Source organism: Musca autumnalis, unplaced genomic scaffold (genome assembly GCF_047663935.1).
Source record: "Musca autumnalis isolate F117 unplaced genomic scaffold, ASM4766393v1 scaffold_3, whole genome shotgun sequence".
Lineage (NCBI taxonomy): Eukaryota > Metazoa > Arthropoda > Insecta > Diptera > Muscidae > Musca > Musca autumnalis.
Window position 1 is genome coordinate 202918147 of NW_027411866.1, and position 12644 is coordinate 202930790.

Consider the following 12644-nt stretch of genomic DNA (forward strand, 5'->3'; position numbering starts at 1 on the left):
CCTGTAGCTTTAAGTCGTCGTTGCATTGTGCAGGGCAGGAACAGCGGAGGTGCTCCACAGCTTCCTCCTCTTCTTCATCTCCGCAGCTGCGACAGTGGTCGTTGTGTGGTATATTTAAGCGCTTTGTGTGGTTACCAATAGCCCAGTGACCGGTTAACACTGCAATAAGTCTTGCCAGGTTCCGTCGATTTTGGCTGATTAGAAACTTTATGCGTTTGGCGTTGTATTGAGGCCAAGTAGATTTTGATATTCAGCATGTTTCCGTTTTGTCGCATCTACTCGCGGCCAATGATAGATAGTATTTGAAGATATCCCCTTTAACTACTCCCATTGGTGTTGCGACTGACGCCTTTGGGAGTTCGTTAGAGGCGGATCCTGCTCTGGCTGAGAACGGTACTTTCCGATTTTCGGTATTTTGAACATTTAAGCCTCACTATGACACTAAAATTTAGTACATATTTAGACTTTGTTGGGTGTATAAAACATTCCACCTGTAATTTGTCGGCATAGGTCCACATCATCATATAGCCCCCAATAGAACGGTAACTCCCGATTTTCGGTATTTTGAAGGTTGTGGCCTCAATAAACTACAGAAGTGGCTGAAATTTGGTATTTGGTCCTCGTTGGTGGTATAAAACTTTCCACCTGAAATGTGTTGGTATAGGCCCATATTTTCGATTTTCGGTATTTTGGAGTTTGCGGCCTCAATACCCAACGAAATGGCTTAAATTTGGTACTTAGTCCTCATTGGAAAATTTATCGGTGAAGGTCCTTACTTTCATATAGCCCCCATAGAATGGTACCTCCCGATGTTCGGTATTTTGGTTTTTTAGCCGCAATATCCCACCAAAATGGCTGAAATTTGCTACTTAGTCTTCGTTGGAGGTATGAAACTTTCCACCTAAAATTTGTCGGTATATGTCCACATCATCATATAGCCCTCCATAGAACGGTACCACCCGATTTTCGGTATTTTGAAAGTTGTGACCTCAATATTCCCCCGATATGGCTGAAATTTGGTATTTAATATTCGTTTGGTGTATAAAACTTTCTACCTGAAATTTGTCGGTATAGGTCCCCGCCTTCATATAGCCCAAATAGAACGGCAGCTCCTGATTTTCAGTATTTTGGAGTTTGTGTCCTCAATATCCCGGCGACGTGGATGAAATTTGGTATTTAGTCTTCGTTAGGGGTATACAACTTTCCACCTGAAATTTGTAGGTATAGGTCCACGACTTCATATAGACCCCATAGAACGGTACCACCCGATTTTAGGTATTTTAAAAGTTTTAGCCTCATTATCACACCGAAATGGCTGAAATTTGGCATTTAGTCTTCATTGGAAGCATACAACTTTCCCACAGAAATTTGTCTGTATAGGTCTATGCCTTCATATAGTCCCCCTAGGACGATACCACCCGATATTCGATATTTTAAAGGTGTTAGCCTCATTGTCCCACCGAAATGGCTGAAATGTGGTATTTAGACTTCGCTGGGGGTATACAACTTTCCACCTGAAACTTGTAGGTATAGGTCCACGCTATTACATAGCCACCATAGAACGGTACCACCCGATTTTCGATATTTTGAAGGTTGTGGCCTCAATATTCCCCCGAAATGGCTGAAATTTAGCATTTAATCTTCGTTGGGTATATAAAATGCCCCACCTGAAATTTGTCGGTAGAGGTCCACGTTTTCCTATAGCCCCCATAGGACGGTACCTACCGTTTTTCGGTATTTTAAAGGATGTGGCCCCAATATCCCTCTGAAATGGCTGAAAATTGGTATTTAGTTTTTCGTGTTTATAAAATGTACGAACATACAATGATCAGTATAGGTCCACGTTTTCATATAGCACCCATAGAAGCGTACCTCCCGATTTTTGGTATTTTGAAGGTTTTAGCCACATTATCTTACCGAAATATCTTAAATTTAGTATGTAGTCTTATTCATACTACTCATTTACTACAAGACAACTCGTGGCGGGCGGTATAACAAGTTTGGCCCCTCCGAACTTTACACATGGCAATAGTACAACACTTCGTACCACTCCACTAAACCCTGAGCCGTTTTCCGTACAATTCTTCTATAAAAGTAAGTGCTGAATGTCGCGCTGATATATTTAAATATATGTTTTTCGATACTTTTACGTGTCTTAAGGTATAATTGGAAGAAGCACGAAGCCCGTGTGACACGATTGTGTTAAAATTCTCATAAATCAACAAAAGCTCCCTTGCGTGACCTTCTTTGAATATTCAGCAGTTTAAAGAAACCCAATTGAAACAATCTCTAAGCACGCGTGATACGAGGAACCATTTTTCGTACCATCTATCTCTAAATTTGCGGTTTTAATGTCGTGCTGAAATATTTAAATATATGTTTTTGATGTATGTTAGTGCCTTGAGGAATAATTGAAGAAGCAGGAAGCCCGCATGACACGATAGGGGTAAAATTCTCTTGAATAAACACAAGCTCTTTTGTGTAACCTTTTTCTGTGTTTTCAGTTGTTTAGATAGACCCAATTGAAACAAGCACCAAGCCCGCGTGACACGAGGAACATTTTTTCTATAACCCTTCTGTAAAATTGCATGCTTATGTCTCGCTGATATATTTATAGATATGTTTGGTGCTGTACGTTCTTGCCTTGATGTATAATTGGAAGAAGCACGCGTGACACGAACGTCATTAAATTCTTATGAAACAACGCAAAGTCTCTTGTACTACCTTCCTGGTGTATTTAGTAGTTTACGGAAATCCAATTGAAACAAGCACGAAGCCCGCGTGACACGATAGGGATAAAATTCTCTTGAATAAACACAGGCTCTTTTGTGTAACCTTTTTGTGTGTTTTCAGTTGTTTAGATAGACCCAATTGAAACAAGCACGAAACCCGCGTGACACGAGGAACCTTTTTTCTATAACCCTTCTGTAAAATTGCGTGCTTATGTGTCGCTCATATATTTATAGATATGTTTGGTGCTGTACGTTCTTGAATTGATGTATAATTGGAAGAAGCACGCGTGACACGGTCGTCGTAAAATTCTCATGAAACAACGCAAAGTCACGTGTGTTACCTTCCTGGTGCATTCAGTAGTTTAAGGAAATTCAATTGAAAGAAGCATGAACCCGCGTGACACGGGGGACAGTTTTTCGTATCATCCTTCTCTAAAATTGGTTGTTTAATGTCGTGCTGATTCATTAAAATATATGTTTTGTAATGTATGTTCGTGTCTTGGAAAAATACGCTTAACAAAAGCTATTTTGTACTACCTTCTTGGTGTATTCAGCAGTTTCGGGAAACCCAATTGAAACAAGTACGAAGCCGCATGACACGATCGTGGTGAATTTTGTCCCTACGCCAGTCTCTGCTATGTAGTTTTCAAGAGACACTGGTATCAACACAAGCACTATTAGTACACCGATCGTTAAGTAGTTTAGGAAGATTCACGAAGTATTACATTTAACCGATCTACCAAAAATGCTCTAAAACATATCTAAAACTTTCCTGTACTCCTTAATCTCTCAAATTGCTAATAAAAAATATTATTTTCCTTATTTTCCAGGTGGTGTCATTTTCTTTTCCGCCGGCATGAATCTGGCCATTAGTGTGGGTTGGGCAAAATTCGGTATGATGGGAACGACAAAACACTTCTGTAACTCTTGGTTAATTGGTGTCATTGCTGGAACAATTTTATCAACAATAGTGAGAAGATTTTTGAGTAAAACAATACTTTGGGTAAGTTCTCCTTCTCTTTACACATAAACACCAAACATTTAACTAACCAATTGTTCCCCCTTGCAGGTGATATCCTCAGTTCTGATACTCGCTGGAGGTCTAATTTTTACCGCTGTTCCCGACACATATGATGCCCTGCTGGCAGGACGTTACCTCAATGGCATCGGAGTGGGACTGGCAATTATTTCCTTTATAATGCATGCCAGTGAAATTGCGGTGAAAAAACATCGTGGCCGTTGCCTGGTGGTAGAACAATTCTCCATGTCCCTCGGCATTGCTGTACAAATGATTTACACATCTAACTGGAATTCGGCATGGGAATTCTCAACATATCGCATGCATGGTATTTTGGAAATTATCCTAGCATTTTTGGGTGTGGCGGCATTGATTTATTTCATTGAATCGCCAATTGATCAAATACGTTGGGGCAATGATCATGCCGCCTTGAAATGTTATGCCAAGTTACGTTCAATTGATTCCCATTCCAAGGAAGCCTATGATCTACTCAGTATGGGTAAAGTTTATGTCAACGAAGAGGAATCGCTGACGGTGGGAGAAAGTTTGAAGCGTGGTCTATTGCCTTTGGTGAAAATGTTGCTGTTCCGTAGTGTGGTGGTGGCTTTGTGTTTCTCCTTACCCTTCAGTGCTGCCTTCCAATATAGTGCCCATCAAAATGGCACCGATTGGGTTCCAACAGTAGCGGCTTGTGGCCGTATCTTGGGTGCAATTTGCGTTATTTACCTGGTGGATTCAGTGGGCCGCAAGACCACCGCTATGTTGACCATGTTTATTGCTGGAGGTTTGCTAATTGGTATTGGTCCACTATTCGCTCGTCTTAGCGATGTAGAGGACACATCGAATATGGCCACCGCCACATATCTCTGCACTTGTATGCAATTTGCTGTGGGTTATTTCACACCCTTCACCTCGGTCTATTTGGGTGAAGCCTTCCCGCTCTTGATGAAACCATATTTTATTGCTCTCTGCGTGATTGGAGAACAATTGGTCCATATTGTTATCATCAGCACCATCTCGTTTGATTTGAGTCTCATGGATCACGGCATTATTATAGCGGTAATATTCCTAATCAGCTGCTTTACAATGCCCGAAACAAAGAACACAACGCTACAGGAGGCCCAACGTAAATTTAGAAGGTGGTTTAATGTGGGAAACAACTAATACAGGGGAAATTAGTTATAAGCAAGGATGAATTTAAAATTTAGTTTATAAGTACCTGAATAACTATTTATTTTAGTGATATAAGGATTATCTTACTTTTAAGTGGCTTATGTTTGTCTAAGATTATATAAACGACACTCTGTCCTTCGATTGGACATCGATTATTTTTTAATAATAACAATACAAAACAATACACACTTAAACGAAAAATGATAAGATTATTATTTTCTTTAATAGGAAGACCCATTTCGCAGTGTTGAGTGTAATCGAACTATAGATATACGCAGCATTAGAATATATTTCAAGATTTTCATTTCAAAATATCGATAAAAACCAATATTATTTTTATATTTGCTAAATAAAATAAAAGTCGATCAAATGTTCTTTTGTGTTGACATTAGCATTTCGTAAAGCTATTGAAATAGAATTTAAAGTCGGCGGAACGTAAATGATACTGCTATTTTTATGATATATAATGTAAATAGACATTTAATTTCTTTGTTGACCCACATTGAAATTTGACGAAGAATATTTTTGTTTTTGATGTCATCTCTCTAAATTTTGTAGAATATTTGGATTTGGTATGATCACATTTTAAAGGAGTTTTTGAAAGATATTCAAAAAAAAAATATCAACAAGTAAAAAAGTGTCAGTCGACTTTGCCGACAGATATATACCCTCAGCCAATATGAAGCGAAACTTTCACCTCCGGACATATCGAATGTATTTAAGGTCTCTTCAGAATTTCGTGGCCCTTTTTGGACATTTGAACTTGTCGACAAAAATGTGGATTAGGAATTAACTGCACTACACAAATGTTGAACTTTTGTAGGGCAGATACCCTTAGGGAGGACCGATATGGGCCATTTTAGAAGTTAAACTAAACTTTGATAAAATATTAGGAGATCCAAAGTTTGGACCAAATTGGTTGCCCCATTCAAGTGATATCGTTCTAGCATTTAAGTGACATTTTTTGAATATTGGGCAGAAGAAGCGAAAGTTGTGGACCGGTATTGCCCATGAAATTAAGTTTGGATATAATATGACGAAGACCAAATGTGGGACCAAATCGGTGGAACAGATCGAGAGTTATCGTGCTCTCCGACCGCCACATATGGTGACATAGGGGGTTTTTACACCTTTCGGGCTGTTTTCCTAAGAAATATCGACTTGCCTCTGAAAAAACTTTTACCGTCGTAATGGAGGGAGCGAATGCAAATCGCTTCAACAAAAATCAAAGTGATTCGAGAGCAGGTCTTAAAGTTAACTTATCCGAAATTTTGTGAGGCACCAGAAGGACTAGACAAATATAGTCCATATTCGAACCTGATCTACATCTGGTAGATATATTAGGATGTGCAAAGTATAGATTACATCGGTCACTCCCTTCAAGAGTTATCGTGCGCAAAATTTCGAACATTTTTGAAGTTTTGTGGGGGAGGTACCTGAAGGAGTGGACCGATATAGCCCATCTTCGAATTTAAACTATGTTTTGATAAAATATTACGAAGGCCAAATTTTGGACCGAATCGACAGATCCGTTCGAGAGTTATCTTGCGCTCCAACCACTACACAAGGTGTCATAGGGGCTTTTTGCTCCTTTCCGGCCATTTTCTCAGAAAGTATGGACTTGCCCCTGATGAAACTTGTGCCGTCGTATGGGGGGAAGTGAATGCAATTTGGAACCTCATCTAAGTCTGGTAGAAATTTCACGATGTGCAAAGTATGGACCAAATCGGTTACTCCCTTTAAGAGTTATCATGCCCACAAATTTTCCAAACTTTTGTGGGGGAGGTACCGGAAGGAGTGGACCGATATAGCTCATCTTCGAACTTAAACTAAGTTTGGACAAAACATTACAAAAGACAATTTGAACCGAATCGGTTCATTCGTTCGAGAGTTATCGTGCGCACCAGCCAGCCAGATAGACATACGGACGGACATTGCTAAATAAACTCCAAATTGTCTGAAACACATTTCGTCCAAACATACTTGGGGTCTAAAACCATTATTTCGATGAGGCACATTTTGCCCGTATGAAAATGTATATACCCTTTCGAGCCTAAAGGCTGAGGGTATAAAAAGACCCCTTTGGTGAACGGTGTGAAGGTTAGGATTTTCAACAAAAATATTCCCCACATCCTTCTCTGTGAAGTTGCCAAAAACACTACATATATACCTAAAATGCAAGAATTCCAAGACATCTTAACTGGAATATTTCGAAAAGACTAGAAATGGGTGGAACTTTCCCCGCCTACTTTGGTTACTTTCCGATGTAAACTTTAAAAACACCGATACACGTGTCTCATATTTTTAGCACTACTTTCATAATCTAATCGGTTTTTCCCATTATTTAAAAAAAAAATTGAATTTTTTTGCACAGTGTAATAGACTGCTCCAAAAAATCACAATTTTTTTATTGAAATGCTCGTCCTGCAATTGTTTTTTCAAGTGTTCCACACAAAACACAAATTTTATGGCGACCGATTCACGTAACACGTGCCCCCGACCGATCTTTATTTTTTTTATAAAATCTTATAAAAACTTTTCGATAGAGAAGAAAATAATTTTTAAGTATTTTTTATCTTTTAACTATTTTGAAACTTTACATACAGTACGATTGTGAGTTGATTTCCTTATTCTTAAAATAATATAATATTATTAAAGTAAGACAAGCATTTTGTTCATTGGTGTTATTTTCCTATTGGGTATTAATTTAACCTACATACAATTTTCTAGTCTTTTTAAGCATTTTTTAACATATAACATTTTTCTCTAAAACGTATAGTTTTCCTGCAATCGGCCCTTCCTTCAAAAGTGCCGAAAACTTTGAATGAGAATATAGGGGTATTCTTACATGCCAATCCCTTGCTTTTTGATTGAAAAAATATTTTTACTACATTCCGAACAAATCCCTGACTCTTTTTGAATGTAACATTATGTGTGTTCGTTTACTCAAAATTTGTAGAAAATACTACTGGATGTTGTTCGTTTACTCTACAGTACAATGCAATAGACCCTAGTCGCTTACAAGAAGTTACTGGACTTCTACAAATTTGTACAAATTATCGAGTAAACAAACACACATATTTATGATTAAATTTTTATCGCATATTTCAATTTTTCATCAAAAGTCGAAAATTTCAAAAAAAATTTTGAATTGCTTGCTTTTAGTCCCGAGTTTTACGTCAATTTTTCCAACCATTTTTGTGACGTTTAAACGACCTTTGGCTTTATGTGGGTTAATAACTGTGGTGAATTAGCATAAACAACAAATGCTTAGCAAACACACCTACCATTCAATTCAAAAGAGGATTTTTTGCTACTCACAGCGAATTGATAAACCAGTATTTGGTTGGCGTAACACAGCTGATATTTGTTTGTTTGTCTTCTCTTATCTCAGGTATGCCTAACAAAACCAGTTAACGAAACGATCGTCGCTTAGAGGTTGGTGTATGGTACTTTGCTGATATAATTGTTCAATAAAGCTCCCTAACTATTCATAGCTCATTAAATAAATTAAAAATTGCACATGTAATAAGTATTGGCCCTAATAAGGCAACAATTAAAATAAGTAAGAACAGCGTTAAGTTCGGCCGGGCCGAACTTTTTATACCCTCCCCACGAGTTGTATGGAAGTAAAATCGAATTCGTTAATGAAGAAGACTAAAAACCAAATATAAGCAATTTCATCGATCTATACCGACAAATCCCTGCGTAAAGTTTTTAGCCTCAAAGAAGACTAAATAGCAATTCCCGATATTTCGCCAAGATAATGTGGAAACAAGTGAGCAAAGGCTATAGTCCGGACGACTACCCCTGTGCATAAGCTTTTCACTGCTAAACATTGCTTCTAGGGAATATAATCCGACTACCAACAAACATAAAACCCCCATAAGCAAAATTTCGTGACCATCCGATCAAAATTGCGATCTGTAGCGTGATTGCAAAAAATGGAAGAATTGGATGCTTTACCAAATATTGTGGTATCTCCCTAGTTTGAAAACCTTCACCAACCTACTTTGAACCAATGTACATTGGTCACAAATGTGAATTCTTTGGCCAAAGGTAAATTTTTTGGCATTCTTCTTTTGAGTTTTTTCTTCTCAATATGGATGTAAACACTCCAAAACAACAAAAACAAAGATTGTTTATTTCAAATTTGCATTTACCGTTAGAGCAGGAGTCAAAGTAGAGATTTGTTTACTGTGTTATTAATCGAGTCGAGAACACAGTATTTTGTGATAATTTAGGGGTTATAAAATCGCAATAAGTAAAAATGTAAAAGTAAAACTCAAATATGGAGAAGAAAGACGAATTTAAATAGATTCATTTTCCTAAAAGAACAGAAGAAACATTTTGTCTAAGAACAAAGTTATCAACATATTTCTGAAACACTCTTAAATTCTTACATTTTGTTTCAATGGTAAAATTGTTCGGGACCGAAATAATTTTGATCGCTAGGGGTCGATGTTAGAAAAAAATCCAAATTACTTTGATGTGTATACTTTAATAAAAAAAATCATTTCAAGGTGCGATTCGTTGCGATAAATGATACACAATTTTTTCAGGCTACATCAAATTCCGAAATATTTCATATTCGGCTGGTACAAAATTAATTCTAATAAACACAATTTTGAACCGATTTTCCTGCAAACTTGGTATTTTTATGAGAGTGTGAGAGTCCAGAGAATATTTCAACCACAAATTGTCGACATATGTCAACGTTGGGGTATAGCCCCCATATAAGGGTACCCCCAATTTAAGGTAATTTGACAATTTTAGCCATATTTTTAAGCCGATTTAGCTATAATTTTGCATTTTGATTTCTTAAAAGAAATGAACGCTTCGCACCAAAAATTATAAACATAGGTCAAAGTTTTAGTTTAGACCCCATACAATGGGATCACCCTGTTTAATATATTTTAACGGTTTTTTGGCAATTCAGGGCGAAAATAATTCTGAATTAATATTTTGTGACAGTAACCATAAATAAAACTAAATATTAATAAAAAGGATTTCGGACCAGTGTGCTATGGTTCATCTCGTTCTTTTACCTCCTCTGGTTCTTTTTGCTTCTTTCGTTCATATTCAATCACCACCACCAATTTTTGCACACAGACAAACTCACACAAGCTGCGTCATCGCTAGCATTACAAATTTGCACATACACAAAACAATCAACGATTCAGTTAGTTCCTATCGTTCGTTTCATTCATTGGTTTATATCGTTTCGTTTGAACGAAAAAGAGCCAACGGACGAAGTGAACGACCCGGATCTTGTTGGTGAACGGAATGAAAAAGATCGATCCGCTCAATGAACGAGATTGCCCAACAGTATTGTATTGAAGTAAAATCGAACAATAAGTTTCCTTTCGTTTATGAAGAAGACTAAATACCAAATTTCATCGATCTATACCGACAAATTCGTGCGAAAATTTTTTAGACTGAAAGAAGACTAAATACCAATTCCCGATATTTCGGTAAGATAACGTGGAAAAAAGCAAAAAATAAATATAGCGACAAAATTAGAGGTGAACACTAAATACCGAAATTCAGCCACTTCGATAGATTATTGTGACCATAACCTTCAAAATACCGAAAATCTGAAGGAACCGTTCTATGGGGGCTATATTAAGGCGTGGACCCCCAAAGAAAACTAAATATAGAATTGCAGCCATTTGGGAGGAGTATTGAGACCACAACCTTCAAAATAGCAACAATCGTTCTATTGGGGCTACATAAAGTCGTGGACCTATAACGACTATTTTTATATGGAAAGTTTTATACACCAAATGAAGGCTAAATACCAAATTTCAGCCGTTTCGGTGGAATATTGAGGACACAACCTTCAAAATACCGGAAATAGGGATGTACCGTTCTATGGGGTCTATATGTAGGCTTGGACCTATACCAACAAAATTCTGGGGGAAAGTTTTATATCAAAACAAGTTAAAAGTATCAGTTGGCTTTGACAACAGAGATACACCCTCAGCCTATCTTGAATTGAAACTTTTATCTACGGGCAGATAGAATGTATTTAGGGTTTTTTTTCTGAATTTTGAGGCCGTTTTTGAACATTTGAACTTACAGAAAAATGTGGATTAGGATTAAAGTTCAAAAGTGTTGCGGAGGAGGTACTTGAAGGAATGGACCGACATAGTCCATTACGAAAGTGTATCTTATTTTGGGAGTCATATCTTTTCGATAGGTATCGCACCCACAGTGGGTCATCGTATAACATTTATCACTTGGATCAGTAAGCCAGGAAGCATGGACTTGTCCACGGAAAACATAATATCGAGGTGAACAGGACCACAACGAATAGCATCGGTATACATTTCCAAAGGATCTTCGAACATACCCTAAACTGCACATAAACAAAAATGTTGAATGTTGCTATAGTGCGCTCCAGCAACTACACATGGTGCCATAGGATTTTTACAACATTCGGGCTGTTTTCCCAAGAAATATGGACTTGCCCCTGAAAAAACATTTACCGTCATAATGAAGGTAGCGAATGCAAATCGCTTCAACAAAAATCAAAGTGATTCGAGAGCAGGTCTTAAAGTGAACTTATCCAAAATTTTGGGTGAGAGGTACCAGAAGGAGTAGACAAATATAGTCCATACTAGCAAATGCCCGCTACTTCGTATGCGGAAAGGGAACAAAATATATACAAACAATATTTAATACGGGAATGGTGAATACTGGAGATTCTGGTGTACTAAAACCTATTTTTATTACCAATGTTTTTTTCGACTGTAGTCACAATTTACAAAAAAAAAAAAATGCCGTATCGCGTCCCTACACAACTACTATATTTTTTATTTCGAATTTCCAAAACTACGTATCATATTGCAAATTTGACTCCTGGTTTTAACCCTTCACTAACACAGCATTCCCTTCCAGCACGTATTTTCAAACACTAAACTTTATCTCACCCCTTCACAACAACAATCACGCACATTTACAATGCAAGCTTCTAGCTTTAGCGGTTTCTCCCAGAACCCGAATAGGTCCGTTAAATGTTCGGCATTGAAAATGGCCATAAAAATCCACGTTTTCATATATCCCCATATAACGTACCTCTCGACTAAGTGTTTTTTAAAAGAAGAGCGATCTTCATAACAATTTTTTTCCATTTCGTATTTTTTGTACAAATAGCATATTTCCAAATTATATAATCTCAGTTTTGTCCCTACACCCAACACCAAATTTAGTACCTTAACTATTTAAAATGGCTTTGGTACCAACATATTACCCAACTTATCGTACACATAGTTAAACGTTTTAAAAATTACTTCCTTATATTCAACATATATCCTAACCCCAATTCACTTTTCCAGTTTTACCAGTTCCCCTGAAACCCATTTGGGGTCTATTTAGTAGTTTTTGTATAAATAAGTACGAATTTTCAAAACCTCCTCCCTACCTCCATACCTCCACTCTAAACACCAATTGCTAATCAAAATTCCAGTTCTACCCTTTACAAAATCACAAATTGTACAAAATTCTATACCATATAGCAAATACCAAAAGGTACCAAATTTTGTACCATTTAGCACTTTTCGTACACGATTTCCAATGTAGTTCCATTTAGCACTTTTCCATAAGTACGAATTTCCAAAACTACCTCAATCCTACACTCCAACAACAATCTGTTCACGCAAATACAAATTATAGCGAATTTCGAACCATTTATTACTACTTCGTGCACATTAGTACGA

General features: G+C 37.3%; 1 protein-coding gene across 2 annotated transcripts in view; it reads left to right on the forward strand.

Annotated features, from left to right (window-relative positions):
• The window catches only part of LOC141398731 (uncharacterized), a 152232-nt gene extending 146939 nt beyond the window's left edge, over positions 1–5293 (forward strand). For both annotated transcript variants that reach the window (XM_073976344.1, XM_073976343.1), the window contains exons 2-3: positions 3563–3735; positions 3802–5293. In XM_073976344.1, the coding sequence (XP_073832445.1) occupies positions 3589–3735; positions 3802–4914 (1260 nt within the window). In that variant the 5' untranslated portion in view covers positions 3563–3588 and the 3' untranslated portion in view covers positions 4915–5293. The remainder of the gene's footprint in view (positions 1–3562; positions 3736–3801) is intronic.
• Positions 5294–12644: the final 7351 nt, after the last annotated feature.